At 40.7% G+C, this 22,001-nt stretch overlaps 1 protein-coding gene across 1 annotated transcript in view; it reads left to right on the forward strand.

Annotated features, from left to right (window-relative positions):
• marco (macrophage receptor with collagenous structure) overlaps positions 1–10,902 on the forward strand; it is a 30,176-nt gene extending 19,274 nt beyond the window's left edge. The window contains exons 9-10 of the mRNA XM_026294795.2: positions 2,760–2,924; positions 9,194–10,902. Of these exons, the coding sequence (XP_026150580.1) occupies positions 2,760–2,924; positions 9,194–9,324 (296 nt within the window). The 3' untranslated portion in view covers positions 9,325–10,902. The remainder of the gene's footprint in view (positions 1–2,759; positions 2,925–9,193) is intronic.
• Positions 10,903–22,001: the final 11,099 nt, after the last annotated feature.

The following is a 22,001-nucleotide window of genomic DNA, read 5'->3' on the forward strand; positions in this document are numbered from 1 at the left end:
CATTGGGTCCTGGAAGTGTGCAGCGGAGGTGTGGGAGAGAGCATGGGAGAGCAGCTAGCCTCCAGATGGAAGCTGTGGGCTCTGGAGGGTCCTGGAAGAGTAGAGTGGGGCCTGGGGCAGTGAGCTGCAGGCCTCCAGGGGGAAGCGGTGGGCCCTGGAGGGTCCTGGAAGTGTGCAGCGGAGGTGTGGGAGAGAGCATGGGAGAGCAGCTACCCTCCAGGGGGGGAAGCAGTGGGCCCTGGAGGGTCCTGGAAGTGTGTAGCGGAGGTGTGGGAGAGAGCATAGGAGAGCAGCTAGCCTCCAGGGGGAAGCAGTGGGCCCTCCCACAGGGGGTGTGGGAGAGAGCAGGGGAGAGGGGCAGGCATCCAGGGGGAAGCAGGGCTCTCTGGAGGGTCCTGGAAGTGTGCACGGGGGGTGTGGGAGAGAGCAGGGGAGAGGGGCAGGCATCCAGGGGGAATGGTTCAGTAAACACTAGTTAACAGTGTGAACATTCCTAGTTTGTGTGAAGATGACTGTTACGACCTCCCCTAAACACAACAAGAGGCCAACATTAAACACATCACAAAAACTCAAAACCATCATTTATTGATGAAATAAAGCTTTCCGACAACAGAAGGAGCACACAATTGTAGCTATTAAGTCACCAAACAAAAGACATAAGACGGTGAAGGGTCGGCCAAACCAAACAAAAGAAGGAAACAAGCCAGGCCAGCCCGCCTTAGGACCGTCGTACCGGACTAGCCTCCTCTGTCCCTACCTAACATAATCTAACACCTAACATAAAATAATAACGTAAAAAAACAAACCACCGCGCCCAACACCTTAACAAATCTAACTCAGCAAATACAGACAGGAGCCGAAAGCCACAGGACTGCTGCGTCGCAACAGGAATCTAGACCAACGGGAGGCGGAGTCACGTTCTTCCTTGGCTCCCAGGTTTGCAGGGCCGCCGTATAGGACGCCCCCGAGCTAAGGTCCCACTCTCCTTTTTAAAGGGCACCAATCCACCAAGGGTTGACCCGCAGACGCACCTCCGCTTCCTGCAAAAAAAAAGTCACACACAATCAATACATGGCAGATGTAACAATGACATACCAGAAGGGATTGGAATTATCATTTGTCATTAACAGATAAAAGAAAATTACGCATAACAACTGGGTAATGCAGTCAGGTAGTGTCACTTTGACCTCACTTTCTCACCTGAACCTAGTTGTTTTCTTTGAAAAAAAAATCTATCTTTAATGTAAACATAAAACTAAATTTTCTTGTATCTGTTAATGACAAATGATAATTCCAATCCCCTCTGGTATGTTATCTTCACACAAACCAAAATAATAACGTGCATATAGTTTAAATTTGTCCCTGCAGCAATCGCTAGCTCTCTCGCTCTCGGGCAAGAAGCTAGTGCTGCAAGCTAGCGCTGGCAATACGGGATAAGATTAAATGAAATATAACGTTTCTTAATCGCCTAATGAAAATTCACAATGCACGAGTTAATGTCCTCTCCGATGTTCACGTCAAGTATCTGTGAACACACACACACGTAACGAGCTGCCAATGAAGCAAGAAGGGCTGTTCCTTGCTAGCAGATCGTCAACTATAACTTAACTGAAAACTGAGCAAAGCTCCTCACTTGTTACCATGATTGTTACACACATTTTGGTTAGTATTAAGGAATATACGTAATTTCATAGCGATGTGTATTCCAAATAAAAACAATATGAGTAATGTACGTCCACAGGTAGGAAGCACAGACAGCCACTTTGTTTTGAGCTGTTACTATGGTGACCTAAGCCCAGAGTGGGAGGGGGACTCCAATGTAAAAATCAGAAATTTCCTAAAAAAAACATAAAACTTAAACTGCCATTAAAGAAAAACCATAACAGATATCAAAAAGCTGAATACAAGACTAATAGATTAATGCCTTCTGACCCGTTTAAAGGTCGAATGGTGTTTCTAGCTGAAAATATTCTGACACAGTTAAAGCTGAAAGAGGACAAAGTTGAAGGGGATTTTAACGTTCTCTCCATTCATTCCTATGGGAAAAAATTCCAACAAAACCTGGAATAAAGACCTCAGTTTTCTCATCTGGTAGAGCTTGCTCTGGCCTTCATGCAGCTCACATACTGTTGGTGAGGTAATCCAAAATCCAGTCTGATAGATAGAAGTCCACCTCCCTGAGCACTTCTGGTCCTTTCTTGCTGCTGTTGTCGGACTGTATAATCATCATTGCTCCCAGTAGACTCAACTCCCCACATCCTTAGTAGACCAAAATTGTAAAAACTATTACACCAAAGTGTAATATGTTTCCCATTGTTTTTATTATATTTTTCAATATTTTTTTACTTTATTTTACTATATTCTTAGTGTATATACATTGTAAATATCTTTAAGTATTGCTGATAGTTCTTTCTTGGATATGCAGTTGTAACGTTTGGAATTTCTCCAGACAAATAAAGTCTCATCTGATCTCATCTTCTCTTACTGGAGAGTAGCAGAAACAACAGAAGTAGTAACTAAAACTAAATGCTAGTTTTATTAGCCTAATAACATCACCTGAAGTAATATTAAAATGTCTGAAAGTTAAGTCTGATGCTCACTATTTTAAAAATTAATTAATCCAGATAAGCTAAATACAGTATATTCAAAATTGTAGAAACTTCTACCACTATGGCTGACTGTGAGAAGCTGATATACCCATCATTTTCACCACCAAAACTAATTTCTTAAACCCATAACATCTATTTTGTGTTCACCAGTGAATGTGCGTCTTGTGCCGGGTAGATCTCGAGGTCGGGTGGAAGTGAGATACAATGGGATCTGGGGCACGGTGTGTGACGACAGCTTCGACACTGTGGATGCAAAGGTGATATGCAAGATGCTGGGGTTCCAATCCGTTATTTCCACCTTCAGTGCCAATGCAGGTAAGAATTCCACTGCCCACAACATACCTCTACGCCAGGCAATATTCTCTAATAATTAACACAATACTTAAGACATACAAAGTGTCAAGTACACATATCTAGAAAACCTCTATAGGTGCTGGAATGCAAAAAAATGAAAACAAAAGTTGGATAAATGAAAAAGTGACCTAAAGGTCTATGATATACTTCATAGTCACATAGGAAGCTTGTTCAAGCTGTGCAGTTTCACCAAGTTTAGTTCTGACTCAGAGTCAGAAGAGTCAGCTGAAAGCTCCCTGAGGATCAAGGACCTCTGCTAGGTTTATTTTCTTTATTAAAGCAGAAGTGTATTTTGGCTCCATATTACTGTGTCATTGATAAACTAGCAGTAATACAGTAGCAGTAAATCTATTCTATAGGTGCCATTTTTTGCCTCCACAACTGCTCACTGTGTCAGCATGTGCTGTGACAAACAGCCACATCACTAGACCTAATTAACTGATAAATACATTAGTTGCCAGCTTTTTTAATAATAATTTTTTAGACATTTTATTGATTAGTTGTTGCAGCCCTGATGCCTTTGTTTAATTGAAGGAACTTTAATTGCATCCAGGTATTACTCTAAACACTAATCCAGCGAGGGACCACAGTCACAGTGAAAGAGCAAAGTAGATCATGACTATCTCAGATAAAGGTGCAAGGAGGGGAAGACAATGTGATTTGATATCTTCTAGCTTTTGATTGACAGAACACACCTGATCCAGGTGATCAGCACTGGGTAGAGCAGGGATAGATGGAAAACAAGCACGTGATTTGAGCACCCCTGATTTTTGCCTGATAGGTCCCTTTTAACAATGCATTGTCAACACTCACAGTTCTACTCTATGGCATAGGGTTTGGCTAACTGGTTTGTGTCATCAGGTTTCATAGATAGATACAGCTGAATATCATCTGCATAGCAGTGGTAATCAATAGAGTGCTTCCTAATAACATTGCCTAAAGGAAGCAGGTATAAGGTGAACTGAATGGGTCCTAGCACAGAACCTTGTGGAACTCCATATCTTACTTTTGTGCGCATGGAAGGTTCATCATGGACATGAACAAACTGGAATCTGTCTGATAAATAAGATTGGGTCCATTTTAATGCTGTCCATTTTGATACCAATCACATGCTCCAGTCTCTGTAATAAGATGCTATGGTCAGTAGTGTCAAATGCAGCACTAAGGTCTAGCAGGACAACTATAGAAACAAGTCCATTATCTGAGGCTAAGAGAAGATTGTTGGTGACTTTTAACAGTGCTGTTTCTGTACTATGATGTGCTCTAACTCCTGATTGAAAATCTTCAAATAGTTCATTTCTGTTTGTAATGAAGGCTCTAACTGGTTTGTATGTTTGTCTGGAAAAGCAATCACTTCAGGGTGTCGCAGCAATTATATCTTCAGGTTGGTTGAGATGGAGATGAAATGATAATGTCCAGGTCTGTTTTATCTTGACTTTAATTGCCTTTGCATGAACAGCCTTTGGGTGTGGGTGTGGGTGTGGGTGTGTGTGTGTGTGTGTGTGTGTGTGTGTGTGGTTTTCTGCAATAGAGAACAAGACAAACACAATCATAAATATTGCTCTACAAGTATCAGTAAAAACAATTCAAAGTGCAACAAAGTAGTAAACATGTAGGTAAAGCCTACATTAATCTTTGTCCAAACTATTACTTAGTTGCAAAGTTACAAATGTACCTCATCAATGCACTAATTGTTAGTGCATAATCAACATGACAGATACATAATCTAACATAACAACGTATTCAGGTAATCCTAATAAAACTACAACTCATGAACATATTCGGAGTCACTTATAGGCCTGCAGGCCTTAATAATAAGTGCTAAGTGGCTAACGGCTAGCTTCCCAAACACTATAAAACGGTACTAAAGCAACCACAATAATTCACAAACTTGGCGAATTAGAGCATGAAACCTCTAAGAATCAAATACGAATAAGATTACTCACTTTCAAAGGACGCACACAACAAATCAACCACACGATCTCCGTGTCACGCCGGCATCTCTCTGAGCTACGTTACTGCAAACCATGCGTTAGTGGGTTCAAAACTCCACCTAGTGGCTGAAAATGTGAACTACATGTAGTAATACTAACGTAAACTAACCAAATAGGATAGAGATGAGTACAATGAGGCAGTCTTTTGTACACTGTGTAAGTGGTCTGATAGCTGCTTTGCAACGGCTTTTTGTTGCTAAGGAGCTAATAATAAACACTCAAAGTCACCTTAGAAAGAGAAACAAGAATGCAATAAAACAATAAAACAAGTTACAACAAGATTAACTTACTTAAAATTTACAGTTGTGAAAACAATAAAACAATAGGGGAGATGTATAAGAAGAGGCCTATGGGAATATTATAATAAGATGCACGAGTTATGTGGTGGTAGGCGAGTTTGAAAAGATGGGGTTTTAAACAAGATATGATTCTGAACCAGTTTATGAAGTTTATGGAGGGATTTGTGTGGTAGACCAAAAAGGAGAGTTACAGTAGTCAAGTCAGGATGTTATGAGCGCATGGACCAAAATTGCTGTGCTGTTTGGGGTGAGTGATGAACGAAGACGGCCAGTATTGCAGAGGTGGAAATAGGCAGATGGGGTGATGTTATTTATGTGAGCTGTAAAGGACAGGGGGTGCTGTCCAGGATGCCACCTAGACTCTTAACCTGAGGGGAGGGAGAGATAGTGAAATTGTCTATGGTAATGGAAAAGCTGTCAAATTTGGAGAGGGTGATTTTGGACCCTACAAAGAGAAATTCAGTTTTGTTTAAGGAACTTGTGTGAAAACCAGGTCTTAATTTTGGTCACACAGTCAGAGAGGGAGAAGTGGGGGAGTACATCGGTGGGCTTGGAGGAGAGGTAGAGGCAAGGCAAGTTTATTTATATAGCATTCATATAATTCATGCACAGAGTAATTCAAAGTGATTTAACCCTTTAACGGCCTTGCAGTTTTCCGCCGCTTTTAATGACTCTGGCCTGATAAACTCCCGTTTTGAGTGCGTTTATGAACTGACCGGACTCTTTTATGACACCTGCACCAGGAGTATGGACTCTATCACCCCTCTTAGGACCAGGCGCGCTAAACCGCTGTCTGAGCCGTGGTTAACGACACTATGCATGCGCTCAGACGGGAATGTAGACACGCTGAGAGGAAGAAGGACAGGCTGCATGTCTCTCTTCAGATGTTAAGGGACTGTCTTTCCACTTATAAGAAGGCTGAAAAGACGGCAAACACTTTATTTATGAGTAATATTGTGTCTTCTAATAGCCATAGGCTCCATGTGTGTTTTAATGTGTTTAATCAAATTATTAATCGCTGTGAAAATGCCGGTGTTGTTGCTTCACTTGCTATGTGTGAGAAATTTTTGTCATTTTTTATGGAAAATGTCTCAGTGATTAGGGCTTCTGTTTCATTTTCCTCAGCCCTGCACCCTGCTATTCCTCCTGTGTGCTCAGCCGTCTTCGAGCAGTTTTAGCCCGTGTCTTAGCAGAAATAGTCCGGCTCTTAAAACCATCTCAGTGTCCTATGGATTGCAGGGGACTGTTCTCCAGTGGTTCAGGTCTTATTTATCTGGGAAGTCCTTCTCTGTTAACATGGGCCCCTACAGCTCAAGAAAAGATTACTCTGTAAACCTCTCACAACAACTATATTGCCCCTATCCCACTTTCAACTTCCAACAATGGCTAAAACATCTTCACTCGTATCTAAATCCAAACCATCCACCTGCCAGCTTGATCCCCTGCCTTGAAACTGTCTTCCGTCACTTTGCCCCCTTATTACTAACCTCATTCACTCCTCCCTTAGCACAGATTTCGTCCCATCACTCCTCAAATCAGCAGTTATTACTTCTATTGTCAAAAAAACTGGTTCTGACCCCAGTGACTTAAATAACATCCAACTAATTTCAAATCTCCCATTCATTAAAAAAATTCTGGAAAAGACAGTTGCATCAAAGATCCATAATCATCTTGCCCTCAATAAGCTTTATGAAGAATTTCAGTCCAGTTTCCAACTGCTTCACAGTATAGAAACCACCCTAACTTGTGGCATGCCCCAGGGATCTGTCCAGGGGCCACTCCTATTCATAATTTGCCTACTTCCACTTGGCAATATATTCAGGAAATATAACATCCATTTCCATTACTAAATGGATGACACCCAGCTCTGTCATTTATCTCCAGCAGGTTAGATTACTGTAACGGCCTGCTCACAGGGCTCTCAAAACAAGCTTTAAGGCAGCTGCAGTACATTCAGAATGCTGCTGCTCGGGTCCTGACTAGAACCAGGAAGTACAACCACATTACTCCTGTTCTCAGATCTCTGCACTGGCTTCCTGTCTCTCAGAGAATAAGACAGGGACAGGCCTTCTGCTTGTGCCCAGAGTCAGGACTAAACATGGAGAAGCAGTGTTTCAGTTTTATGCAGTTAAAATCTGGAATAGTCTTCCTGATGATGTTAGACAAGCCTAATCTCTGGCAATGTTTAAGTCCAAGCTAAAAACTTTTCTTTTTAGCACGGCATATGACAACTGAAAGTGTTTTATCTAAAGTATTTTATCTGCGCTCATGCTCCTTTAATGTCATTTCAAGTTAATCTTCTACTATTTACTGTTTCTTATTTAGATTTTTGCCTGTATACTTTTAACTTGTTTTTTATTTCTTTAAGTGTGTGCCATCTGCGCGCCGGGAAGCGCTGCTTAACCGGGGAGCATGGCATCGTCACAGTGAATAACTGGATTCCTAGTCCAGTTTTTCTATAAAGGCACTCAAGATGGCAACCTTTTGACTTCAGTGGATGTAGTTCAGGTGTATACCAGGGTGCAGAGCGGGTGAAAGAATCAGTCCAAAGTTTTTATTGGTTCCGGTGTGTTCGAGATGGCATGAAGTCCATTATTGTAGTGAGAAATTAGTTCCTGACCAGATGATCTCCATTGAGGAGATTGTTGATTGCAGAAGAAAGTGATGACAGATCAATATTTTTAACTTTTCTGAATGTGATGTAGTACATATTTGTTTTGAAAAGAGGCAGGTTGACACTGAATGAGATTAGTTTATGATCATAAATTGAGTGTATGGGAGTAACACTAGTGCAACAGGCTGAAAAGTCTCTTGTGGTTGTGCTGTTGACATTGTCCATGTGAATATTAAAGTCACCCCCAATATCACATCTGGAGACATGGAAACAAGAAACATAGAGAGTTTATTTATGAAATCAGGGTTGGGTTTAGGTGGTCTATAAACAGTAGCTAAGATTGTGGGAATTCAGCCTTTGAATTTGATTCAATTGAGCTTTGGGCAGGAACAGTGACTATGGATACTTTGTACCTCTCATTGTAGAGTATTGTGAGACTTCCCCCATCTCATGCGGTAAACATTACGACTACAGTGTAAACAGAGCTAGACGCAAGTTACACATGAAGAGACGGTACAAAGAAAAAGAAAAAAGGCGATACATGTAGAAAACAAAGGGAGAGAAACAGGTGAGTGAGACGGAGAAAGAGAGAGAACTTAGTTAATGAGAGAACATTATACATATCTACAGCCATACATATATGTTCAGTTGTATGTTACATGACAATAAATATTGTCAAAAAGTTTTTGAATTTTACTGAATTCATTTGATTTGACAGTCAGGTATTGATTACATGCAGATGTTGATAAAACTACTAGGCTACTTAAATACATATCACACTAACTAGTTAGACATTATGATCTTCCGGACCTTTGCTTCAAGAAATTTTCTCTAACTGGACCTCTTTAAATTTTAGTTGAATACCCCTGATTTAGGGTATTAACAGTGACAAAGTAAACCAAAATACTGAAGTAATGGGGGTTTTCATTTATTGTCTATCACAGTCTCAGAGGAGGACTTGATTTGTAAGCACTTTGTAACATATGTTTAGAAATGTGCTCTATAAATAATTTTTTTATCATTATTAATATTATTATTATTATTATTATTATTATTATTATTATTGCATCTTCTTCCTCCTATACAGTGTCCATCTCTAATAAGCTTATATTAGACAAGACCTTGACTTTCAGCGACCATGTAATGATGACAGTATGAATTAATGACCTTAAGAGGTATTAGTATACGTATTTCTAAATGTTAAAGAGCATTAAATGACATATAATTAAGCCAATTATTTAGAAGGACACAAATAAGCATATTTCCTGGAATGGATGGGTATTCTTTTAATGGGAGCATTCTAACACTAATGTCATTCTGTAGGATCTGGGAGGATCTGGCTGGATGAGCTGCGATGCTTAGGAAGAGAGTCTGATATCTTTAGCTGCCCCCACAGTGGAATGGGTGTTAATAACTGCGACCACAGTGAGGACATCGGGGTGCAGTGTGCCTAGACTGACACATCACATGTGAAGACGGACAAGAAAAACTGTTTCAACAGTTTTACACAGTTTGCCATTTTACTGGCTTAAATGAAATTAATTCATTAATTAATTGTGCATGCTTGAGGAGAAGTTTCAACCAATAAACCCTTTATGTGACCTCAAGTTCATGGCCTATTGACCAAAAATGCTTTCATGTAGGCAATACGATGTCATTTGATGTCTACACTACAATGACATTGCCAATATCACCATAAATCATGTTGCAAAGTTCAGGCTTTATCACTTTAATTCTGTCTTTTATTTAATGGGAGTTTTACTGCAGTTTCAAACTCAGCTTTAACTGACAGATGTTAGATGTCAGACTGACTGAGTTTAACTGACCAGACACAACTTTTTCAGCAATTTTTTGATGTGCCTATGTTTGTGTAGTTAAATCCACTGTCCAATATTACATAATTGATTATTCTCAAACCCAAACAACAGCCTTTACTTATACCATCCAAAATTTTACTTATAAAAGGACAAATTTAGGTCAAAATTTATCAATACTTATATCAGTGATTTTTTATGTTACTTCCTCTGTCAACATCCAAGCTACATACAAAAAAGTGAATAAAGCATTGCTTTGTGATTCAACTTTATTAGTCAGGGCCTAATGGTAGGATAGGGAGTCTGACTTGTAACCCGAAAGTGGCGGGTTCAAGTCTCAGGACCAGCAGGAATTGTCAGTGGGTTGAGTATGAGTCACCATACTTGGCCATGAAGTCACTTTCACTATTATCACTGGCTGATAATAGTGAAAGTGACTTCATGGCCACTCACTCACTGTATTGACTATTGACTTTGGGATATGTGATATGTTAATTGGATGACTGTGGCTGTGTCTGCTTTTGTTCCAGTATGAGCTCAAGCCCTGTTCAACCTGGCATGAATATACAGTGCTGTAAAAAAGTATTTGCCACTTGCTGATTTTTTTTTTTTTTTTTGCATATTTGTCACACTAAATTTTCAGACCATCAAACAAATTTTAATGTTACACAAAGATTACTCAAGAAAATACAAAATGCAGTTTTTAAATAATTATTTCATTTATTAAGGGAAAAAAGCTTCAATACTTTTTTACAGAACTGTACATCCTTTGTAATCTGCCCACGGCTTTAATGGACTGTTCTAGTTGCAGAGGCGAATACACACAAAAAGGACACTGTGACTGGTTTGCTCAGACCACACTCAGAGTGGTCCCAGATTCTAGTTGGAGGTATGATTAGAATATGAGAGAGATTTGCATTACTGTACTATCAGTACCATCAATAGCAGCCAGTTACTCTCAATATCCAATCTCTGTCTATAGAGCTTTATCTTTAGCCTGGGTTCCTCACAGTCTTAATGCTGGTGTGATTTGGAAGTGGAGACTACTTTAAAAAAATTCCACAACAAAAACCAGTCTTCATAAATGAACAGAAAATATATTAGGACAGCAAAGGACATTAAAGCTTTGAAACAGTATCACAATAGTGACCTTGTGGCTAATAATCAAACTATAGTCAGCATTCTGTTGCATTCATTGAATAAATCTTCCAACTGGTTCATTTTGTTGTGTTGCACTTATTGTGCTTTGTATATCATGTACAGTGGATATAAAAAGTCTACACACCCCTGTTCAAATGCCAGGTTTTTGTGATGTAAAAAAATGACAGCAAGATAAATAATTTCACAACTTTTTCCACCTTTAATATGACCTATAACCTGTACAATATAATTGAAAAATAAACTGAAACCTTTAAAGGGGAAAAATATAAAATAAAAAACTTAAAATAACCTGGTGCATAAATATGCACACCCTTAAACTAATACTTTGTTGCAGCACCTTTGGCTTTTATTACAGCACTCAGTCTTTTTGGGTAGGAGCCTATCAGCGTGGCACATGTTGATGTGGCAATATTTGCCCACTCTTCTTTGCAAAACCGCTCCAAATCTGACAGATTGCGAGGGCATCTCCTGTGCACAGCCCTCTTCAGATCACCCCACAGATGTTCGATGGGATTCAGGTCTGGACTCTGGCTGGGCCATTCCAAAGCCTCAATCTTATTCCGGTGAAGCCATTCTTTTGTTGATTTAGATGTGTGCTTTGGGTCATTGTCGTGCTGAAAGATGAAATTCCTCTTCATCTTAAGCTTTCTAACAGAAGGTCAAAGGTTTTGCGACAACACTGACTGGTATTTGGAACTGTTCATAATTCCCTCCACCCTGACTAAGGCCCCAGTTCCAGCTGAAGAAAAACAGCCCCAAAGCATGATGCTGCCACCACCATGCTTCACTGTAGGTATGGTGTTATTTTGGTGATGTGCAGTGTTGTTTTTGTGCCAAATATACCTTTTGGAATTATGTACAAAAAGTTCAACCTTGGTTTCATCAGACCATAACACATTTTCCCACATGTGTTTGGGAAAGTTCAGATGTCTTTTTGCAAAATTAAGCCAGGCTTGGATGTTTTTCTTTGTAAGATAAGGCTTCCATCTTGCCACCCTACCCCATAGCACAGACATATGAACAAGACGGGAGATTGTTGTCACATGTACTACACAGCCAGTACTTCCCAGAAATTCCTGCAGCTCCTTCAGTGTTGCTGTCGGCCTCTTGGCAGCCTCCCTGACTAGTTTTCTTCTCGTCTTATCGTCAACTTTGGACGGACGTCCTGTTCTTGGTAATGTCACTGTTGTGCCATATTTTCTCCACTTGATGATGGCGGTCTTCACTGTGTTCCATGATATACTTAATTCCTACAAAATTCTTTTGTAGCCTTCACCTGACCGATATCTTTGAATAATGAGATCCCTCTGATGCTTTGGAAGCTCTCTGCGTGGCTACAAAAATGTCAGAAAAAGCCTACTAGAACAGCTGAACTTTATTTGGGGTTGATCAGAGGCACTTTAATTGGTGACAGGTGTGTGCTGACTCCAGTTTAACATGAGTTTGAATGTAACTGGTTAAATCTGGACACAGCCACATCCCCAGTTATAAAAGGGTGTGCACACTTATGCAACCTCATTATCTCAGTTGTTTGTTTTTACTTCACCTCCCTAAAAGATTTCTGTTTGTTTTTCAATTGCGTTGTACAGGTTATAGGTCACATGAAAGGTGGAAAAAGTTGTGGAATTATTTATCTTGATGTAATTTTAGAGAACGTTACCGCTTACCATGAGGATGTTCACAGCGTTATCATTGTAGTTGTAATTACAGGTATATTCCACTGCTGAATGGTTTTTATGACACTAAAACTTAGATTTGAATACACATAATGTGACTTTAAACTGTCATTAGGTCTGAATTTCACAGATGAAGTAGGTGGGTCATGGAGTATGCTCGGACCAGACATATTCTTGTGCGCCTGGACCACTGGAATATTTATTTATTTATTGCTGACAAAACCAGCCAAGGCATAAAGCTGTTAACTACAGCTGTTCTTGTGTTTCAAATACATGGGCCAGACGTGGCCATCAAACAGGCCGGGGGGGTCTGGCACCGTGTAGTACAAATACATGATAAAGTGAATGTTGTCAAGTGCATGTTTTATGTGTCACCTTAGACAGGAGTCTGACACAGATGCTAGTTTCCCCCTGCACCAGCACTAATAAAACAACTAGATGCTCTCTGTCACTTCCAGAAACAAACAGGGGAGCTAGACAAGGCAACAGTTTAAAATATGTCTCTCAGAGAGCAAACAATGGGACTATAAGGCAACAATGAGCACTTAGGGTAAATATTTCACTACAAAGAAATCCAATATGCACCGAGAGTAGGGGAAAAGGGGAAAAGAGATGAGTTACCTCATGAATATTGTGGTGTTTATTTTTGTCTCACTAAATTTCTTTAAGCATGAAAAGGATATGCAAATCAGTGGTAGCACATAGACTTAGCCAGTCTGTTTAGTATTACAGAGATGAGTACCCAATGCTTTACTGGCCAGGAGTGACCTTCCTGACCTGTTCGCAGCAATTTATTTGTCATCTCCCATTACCTTGCTTCAGGGAGGGTGAGAGTGAGGGTTTTCTGTGACAAGGGGGTTCATCCATTTGCAGTCTGATGAGTTGTCTTGATGTGAAACCATCAAGGACCAATGCCTGGAGGGAGACAAATAGAAGCAATAAATGTAAGGGAGGCAGAAGGAGAGGTACTATCCAGAATTTATATACTTCTCTCGGTTGTCTTAAGGCTTGGTTACATTTAAATTTTAAAAATGGAAAAAAAAATCACTGTAAATCAATTAATTCAATTGGACTTGCTTCAGTCCTGTCTTGCAGAGACAAAGTTACCACACCTCTTTCATGTAAAAGTTTCAGGAGTAAATTGCACAGGAGAGAATAAATAGATAAAGAGCTGTTGTGACTGACTGGTGCAAGCACATTCAAAAACTACTATGCCTGTGAGTATTCCCTGTATGACTGCCTACTTAACTGCTTATTTATTGAGGATGTGTAAATTAACATTACTGTGCCACTTTCTGGTATTGATCATTCTTACATTCATCGGGTGGGCACTTACTCAAAACAAGTGCTCATGTTGCTATGTAACTGCTGTTTTAGTAAACAGCTGGTATTCCATACATCCTGCATTAGTGGTGTGTCCGGTGGACTAATAAATGGATGGACTTAAGTAGTGCTTTTACACTATTTTGCACATTCACCTATTCTCATATACTTTCACATGCCAATGGAACAGCCACCGTTTACACTGACCTCTATTGCTCTCTGTAACTATGATTTCTTCCCTTTCTTCTGATAGCTTCAGAATATGCTATAATACTGGTCACACTGACCTGTTGGCTGTAAATGTTGATCCTATGATGAAGAACATTTTCTTAACTGTGCGTGCGTTCAAGCAGCAGTAGTCCACACATATCCTGAGATCACCACTCTTCTTCCAAACACTGTTAGACTTGTGGATGATCTTGCTCTTCCACCGCTGTTGGTCAGGTAGCATAGAAATCAGCCATTGGTAGACATGAACCAGGGCTCTCGGTAAAATACTCTAGCATCTCAGTATGACACGGATTGTCTCACAGCCAACAATTGCACCAGGTGAAGAGTTGCTTTTGAGTCCGCATCTTATTACAGAGACTGGAACATGAAACTGGAATCAAAGGATCAGCATTAAAATGGTTCCAATCTTATTATCGGACAGATTTTAATTTGTTCATGTTCATGATGAACCTTCAACTTGCACAAAAATTAGTAATGTAGTTCCACAAGATTCTGTGCTAGGACCGATTCTGTTCACCTTATACCTGCTTCCTTTAGGCAATGTTATTAGGAAGCACTCTATTAATTACCACTGCTATGCAGATGACACTCAGTTGGATCTAAGTTAGCCAGACTTCAGGCATGTCTATACAATAACTTCTGTTTTCTCTGAATTTAAAAGTAGAAAGTTACTGGTCATCCAGGCCTTTATGTCAAACACACTTGAAGTCTGGTTAACTGATTTGTGTTAACAGGTTTCATAGATAGATACAACTGAGTGTCATCTGCATAGCAGTGGTAATTAATAGAGTGCTTCCTAATGACATATCCTAAAGGAAGCATGTACAGGGTGAACAGAATCGGTCCTAGCACAGAGCCTTGTGGAACTCCATGACTAACTTTTGTGCATGTGGAAGGTTCATCATGGACATGAACAATCTGGAATCTGTCTGATAAATAGGATTGGAACCATTTTATCAGTTCCTCTGATAGCAGTCATATGCTCCATCCTCTGTAATAAGATGTTGTGGTCAATAGTATCGAATGCAGCACTAAGGTCTAGGAGGACAAGTATAGAAACAAGTCCATTATCTGAGGCTAAGAGAAGATCATTGGTGACTTGTAACAGTGCTGTTTCTGTACTATGATGCCTGCTTTAAGGTACGAGTATGTAATTTATACCATGGGGCTAATCTCCTCTGATTCACTAACTTCTTTTTCAGAGGGGCCACAGTATCAAGCATTTCACGCAGTGAGGCTACAGCACTGTCAACAATATGATCAATTTGGTAGGGAGTGAAATTGAGGCAGCTGCCCTCCAATGTGTTGGCACATGGCATAGATGTAAATAAAGCTGGAATCATTTTCTTAAATTTATTAACAACTTTGTCAGATAAACATCTGCTGTAGTGGAATTTTCTTCCAAACACTGCATGATCCATCATGTTAAATTCAAAAGTTATTAAAGAATGATCTGACAAAATAGGATTTTGGGGAGAAACTATTAAATGTTCAATTTTGATGCCATAGGTCAGAACAAGATCAAGGGTGTGATTGAAACAGTGGGTGGGCTTGTTAACATTTTGAGTGAAACCAATTGAATCTAATATACAATTAAATGCTGTGCTGAGACTATTATTTTCAACATCTACATGAATGTTAAAATCTCCCACTATAATGACTGTATCTGAACTAAGCACTAAATCAGACGGGAAGTCTGGAAATTCTGTTAAAAACTCTGAGTAAGGGACAGGTGGAAGGTACACAATGACAAGTAGAACTGTTTTTTGTGTTTTCCAGTTTGGATGTGAGAGGCTCAGAGTGAGGCTCTCAAATGTGGATATCTTGTGTGTTCAGGAGACCAGGTGGAAAGGTAGCAAGGACTATAGATTAGGAGCACGGGTTCAAGCTGTTTTATCATGGTGTGGATGGAAAGAGGAATGGAGTAGGAATTACCCTGAATGAGGATTTTGCTAGGAATGTTCTGGAGGTGAAGAGAGTGTAATATAGGGTGATGAGTCTGAAGCTGGAAGTTAAAGGTGTGATGTTGAATGTTGTCAGTGGTTATGCCGCACAGGTAGGATGTGAGTTAGAAGAGAAGGATAAATTCTGGAGGGAGGTGGATGAGGTGATTCAGGGTATCCCTAGCGGTGAGAGAGTGGTGATTGGGGTAGACTTCAACGGACATGTTGGTGAGGGAAACAGAGGTGACGAGGAAGTGATGGGTAAGTTTGGTATGCAGGACAGGAATGCAGAAGGACAGATGGTGGTAGACTTTGCAAAAAGGATGGAAATGGCTGTAGTGAACACATTTTTCCAGAAAATTGAGGAGCATAGGGTGAAATATAAGAGTGGAGGCAGGAGCACACAAGTTGATTACATCTTGTGCAGATGTTTCAACCTGAAAGAGATCAGTGACTGCAAAGTAGTGGCTGGGGAGAGTGTAGCCAGACAGCATAGGATGGTGGTGTGTAGGATGACTGGTGGTGAGGAAGATGAAGAGGTCAAGGGCAGAGCAGAGGACCAAGTGGTGGAAGTTGAAAAAGGAAGAGTGTTGTGTAGCTTTCAGGGAGGAGCTGAAACAGGCTCTGGGAGGTCAGGAGGTTCTTCCAGATGACTGGACAGCTACAGCCAAAGTGATCAGGGAGACGTATGAGGATTGTATGATAGGTTGGACACAAAGGAGGGAGAGGTGGATTTGTACAGTTTGGCGAGACACAGAGACAGAGATGGGAAGGATGTGCAGCCGGTTAGGGTGATTATGGACAGGGATGGAAATGTGTTGACAGGTGCCAGAAGTGTGATGGAAAGATGGAAGGAATACTTTAAAGAGTTGATGAATAAAGAAAATGTTAGAGAGCACAGAGTAGAAGAGGTGACTGTTGTGGAGCAGGGAAGTAGCAAAGATCAGTAAGGATGAAGAGTGGAAAGGCAGTTGGTCCTGACAACATACCTGTGGAAGCATGGAAGTGTTTAGGAGAGGTGGCAGTAGAGTTTTTGACCGGTTCTACTTAACAAGACTTGGAGAGTGAGAGGATGCCTGGGGAATGGAGTAGAAGTGTACTGGTGCCCATCTTTAAGAACAAGGGAGATGTGCAGAGTTGTGGAAACTCCAGAGGAATAAAGCTGATGAGTCACACAATGAAGTTATGGGAAAGAGTAGTGGAGGCTAGGCTGAGGTCAGAAGTGAGCATTTGTGAGCAGCAGTATGGTTTTATGCCAAGAAAGAGTAACACAGATGCAATATTTGCTTTGAGAATGCTGATAGAGAAGTACAGAGAAGGCCAGAAGGAGCTGCATTGTGTCTTTGTAGAATTGCAAAAAGCATATGACAGGGTGCCGAGAGAGGAGCTGTGGTTTTGTATGAGGAAGTCTGGAGTGGCAGAGAAGTATGTTTGAGTGGTGCAGGACATGTATGAGAGCTGTAAGACAGTGGTGAGGTGTGCTGTAGGGGTGACAGAGGAGTTCAAGGTGGAGGTGGGACTGCACCAATGATCAGATTTGAGCCCCTTCTTGTTTGCTGTGGTGATGGACAGGCTGACAGATGAGGTTAGACACAAATCTCTGTGGACCATGATGTTTGCAGATGACATTGTCATCTGTAGTGAGAGCAGGGAGCAGGTGGAGGAAAATCTAGAGTTTGCTCTGGAAAGGAGAGGAATGAAGGTTAACCGCAGTAAAACAGAGTACATGTGTGTAAATGAGAGGGACTCATGTAGAATGGTGAGGTTACAGGGAGTAGAGGTGAAGAAGGTGGAGGCTTTTAAGTACCTAGGGTCAACAGTCCAGAGCAACGGAGAGTGTGGAAAAGAAGTGAAGAGACGTGTGCAAGCAGGTTGGAAAGGGTGGAGGAAAGTGTCAGGTGTGATGTGTGACAAAAGAGTGTCAGCAAGAATGAATGGAAAGGTGTACAAGACAGTGGTGAGACCAGCAATGTTGTATGGTTTAGAGACAGTGGCACTGAGAAAAAGACAGGAGGCAGAGCTGGAGGTAGCAGAGCTGAAGATGTCGAGGTTCTCTCTGGGAGTAACGAGGATGGATAGGATCAGGAATGAGTACATCAGAGGGAAAGCTCATGTTGGATGTTTTGCAGAAAAATCTAGTGAAGCCAGATTGAGATGGTTTGGACATGTTCAGAGGAGGGACAGTGAATACATTGGTAAAAGGATGCTGAGGTTAGAGCTGTCAGGAAGGAAGCCTAAAGGAAGACCAAAGAGGAGGTTCTTGGAGGTAGTGAAGGAGGACATGAGGATAGTTGGTGTGGGTGTGGAGGATACAGAGGATAGGGTTAAATTGAGGCAGATGATTCGCTGTAGCGACCCCTGAAGGGATCAGCCGAAAGGAAAAGAAGAAGAAATGGAGACAGTTTGGTTTTTCCTCCAGATCGTGGCAAAGTGGCTGCTGCTTGAACTGCTTTATTTTCTTTACTTTGTTTTTTCCCCTTTTTTCTATACTTATATGGTGTCATATAGAGCACAGGAACAAAAGAATTTCCTGCAAGGGATTAATGAAGTATTTGCCATGGCCCAAAGACCCTTATTTTGTGCTCAGTTAATGTTTTCCCTGTGGTCCTCATACTTTTGCCCGCCTTACAACCTGTTGCTTGCCTGTGCTCTCTTTGACATGCCTGTTTTTTTTTTACCTGCCTTTTGCCTTAGACCTTAGTCTGCCTCTGCTCAGCAGTTGGTTAAAGTAAAAGTGAAAAGTGAAAGTGACTATTTTTGTCAAGTATGGTAACCCATACTCGAAATTGTGCTCTGCCATTAACCCACCCGAAGTGCACACACAGAGCAGTCAACACACACACGGAGCAGTGGGCAGCCATTGCTGCGGTGCCCGGGGAGCAGTTAGGGGGTTTGGTGCCTTGCTTAAGGGTCTCACCTCAGTCATGGTATTGAAGGTGGAGAGAGCACTGGCTATTCACTCCGCCCCACCGACAATTCCTGCCGGCCTGTTACAAGTCCGACTTCCTATCCATTAGGCCACGACTGTCCCCAAAGTGTTCTTACCGAAGCACCTGCATCGTCTGTACTTTTGGGTCTGCTCGCTCACAGAACATTACAGTGGGTGATTTTTTTTTTTTTTTTTTAAATCTTACTACTACTATTGTAGTGCTGTATAAACACAGATTTAAAAAAAATGTATACAAGCAAAAGGACTGTGGACTGTGAATTTCCAACTAGCATTCAATGACATTTACACAATGAGCAGAAATGTGATAAATAACTTATATTCGGCTAATTGATTAGTGATTTTATTATATGTGCAAAAAAATCTGAAAGTCAAAGGACACCTAAACATGAAGCCTGAGCCTGACTTTCTGCTAATTTATTGGCAAAGGCTAAGTACAAAGGTTGAAATTAGCATCAGAGTTCGTGATGTTTCTGTACTATGATGTTCTCTAAATCCTGATTGAAAATCTTCAAATAGTTCATTTCTGTGTAAGTGGTCTGATAGCTGCTTAGCAACAGTTTTTTCAAGGATTTTAGAAATAAATGGTAGGTTGGATATTGGTCTATAATTAGCCAAGACTCCTGGATCAACACTAGGCTTTTTGAGTAAGCCTGATCTTCTTTCTTCTTCTTTTCCTTTTGGTTGCTCCCTTGAGGGGTTGCTACAGTGAATCATCTGCCTCCATTTAACCCTATCCTCTGTATCCTCCTCACCCACACCAACTATCCTCATGTCCTCCTTCACTACATCCAAGAACCTCCTCTTTGGTCTTCCTCTAGAGTTTAGTTAATTTTTAGGTGTGTTAGACTAAAGCTAGTCTGTTGTTAATCTGTAGACGAACTATACAGCACAACACACTTGCAATAGGAAGTGGAATCACTTACCCGGAAACTTGTTTATATATTCATGTATGTATTTCAGTTGTAAATGGGAAAAAAGAATTCATGTTTTTGGCAGCCTTTTTTTTTTTTATTTAACAATCCCTGTTGTAATCAGCAGGGGCACTAAGGAGATGGAGTGTTAATGCTCACACCTGCGGGTCACCTCTTGGCAAAAATGAGAATATTTCCCTAGACTTTTTAGATATGATTTTAGCATGATTTAAAGCATGTTCAAGACTGGAACCCAAGGGTTCCCACTGACTGTAACACCATTTTCCACTCTTAGATAAGTATGCAAGTACTCACACACACACTTGTATTTGAATTTCTGAGGACACACAGGTACTTTCTCTAGCACCATACATTATCCTTAACCATCAAAACTAAATGCATACCCACAACCCTAACCTAAACTTAGTTATATCCATAACCCTAAAAATTCACTCAGACACACACACACAGAACGGCATGTGGCTATGTTTGATGCCCTTATGTGCTGCAGCCTTGGCCCACAGCATGTTGCACTGCCTGACCAAACATGTCAAACTGACATTCATGCAGAAGTTGAGTGAGACAGTTTAACATTTTGTGTTGGCTGTTGGTGTGTTCAGCTAAGGGTGTCTTGTGATTACAGTGGTGCCAAACTGCTTTTGTACCCTAAAGGAAGGAACAGAAGCAGTCACTAGTTTGAAGATGAGTCAGTGGTGCACTGAACCCTGAGAGCTGTTAAAATTTGATTAGGATTACAGACACAAGTTAGACGCATTCGTTAAAAGAAAACATCACTGTATTAACTCTGCATTCTAGTGTCACAATGGAGAACTGCTTTGATACATACAAAATGTTTTTCCTTGTTTAGTAGCTCATCCATTCCTGTCAGTCCAGTGGGCCTTAGCATGTCCCTCATTCATGCTGCACATGTATATAGCATGACATGTCGTTTTAGGATGAAGCTGCATTAATAATAATATTGCTTATTCTGGTCATTGAATATATTATATTATTATTAGCAACAGCAACTATTATATTATATTCCACCATTGAATGTCACTAACCTTGTGCTCTCTCTCTCCCCTAGTTTGTGCTCTCTCCTTCTCTCTCTGTTCTCTCTGTACCTTCTGCAGGCGTCCCTGGTCCTGGAGCTGTATATCGCTGATGTGCAGTTACTGGTCCCACCAACCTGCAGTGTCTATTTGTTGTTTATTGTTGCTGTTCTTTTCTCTCTGCTCTATCCACTCACCCCAACCGGTCGAGGCAGATGGCCGCCCAAACTGAGCCCGGTTCTGCTGGAGGTTTTTTCTTCCGTTAAAGGGAGTTTTTCCTCTCCACTGTCGCCAAGTGCTTGCTCATAAGGGAATTGTTGGGTTTTTAGTTTTAGTTTTTGTAAAGTGCCTTGAGATTGTGATTGTGTGTGTGTGATTTCGCGCTATACAAATAAAATTGAATTGAATTGAATTGAATTGAATTGAATTGAATCTTTGTTTTCTTTCCCAGAGTATTAAAATGCCAGGGGATTACAGTTATTCTTCCTGGTTGTAATTCTTTCCATACCATGGTGGTAAAGGGGCTTGTTATATTGTCTTGTGGCATATGTAGATTGAGTGTAAATAAAATTATAATTTATTACTTGGTAGGTCTTCACGTGCTGCTGATTTTAATTTTAGTCTAAATGCTTGCCTCTATTATATTTTAACATTACATTACATTAACATCACTTACTGCAAGTTTGGGGTTTCAACCATTTGGTGTGTTTTTATTTCTCAACTTTGCTTTGTTCCTTTTCTTGTAGTTATTTCTTTTGTGGAACTGAATACAAATCCTAGCCACCACAACACATGATGATTTATCTTTTTGGTGTGAGTGTGTTTAGGCTGCTGTTGCACTAAGGCTGCGTAACGTCTGGATTCTAATACAGGGCACAAGAGTGCGCTTGTGAAAAGAGTGGGTACAGAAGAGGATTATGTTCTTTTGATTTTTCGATGGCCTTCAGTGCCATTCAACTAATCATCCTTAGAGACAAAAGGGTTTACAGTACCTGACAGAAAGGCCACAGTTTGTCAAGCTGGGGAACTACATATACGTAAAACCTCTGTTTCATTGGATAAGTGCCATT

This window comes from Mastacembelus armatus, chromosome 21 (assembly GCF_900324485.2).
Source record: "Mastacembelus armatus chromosome 21, fMasArm1.2, whole genome shotgun sequence".
Lineage (NCBI taxonomy): Eukaryota > Metazoa > Chordata > Actinopteri > Synbranchiformes > Mastacembelidae > Mastacembelus > Mastacembelus armatus.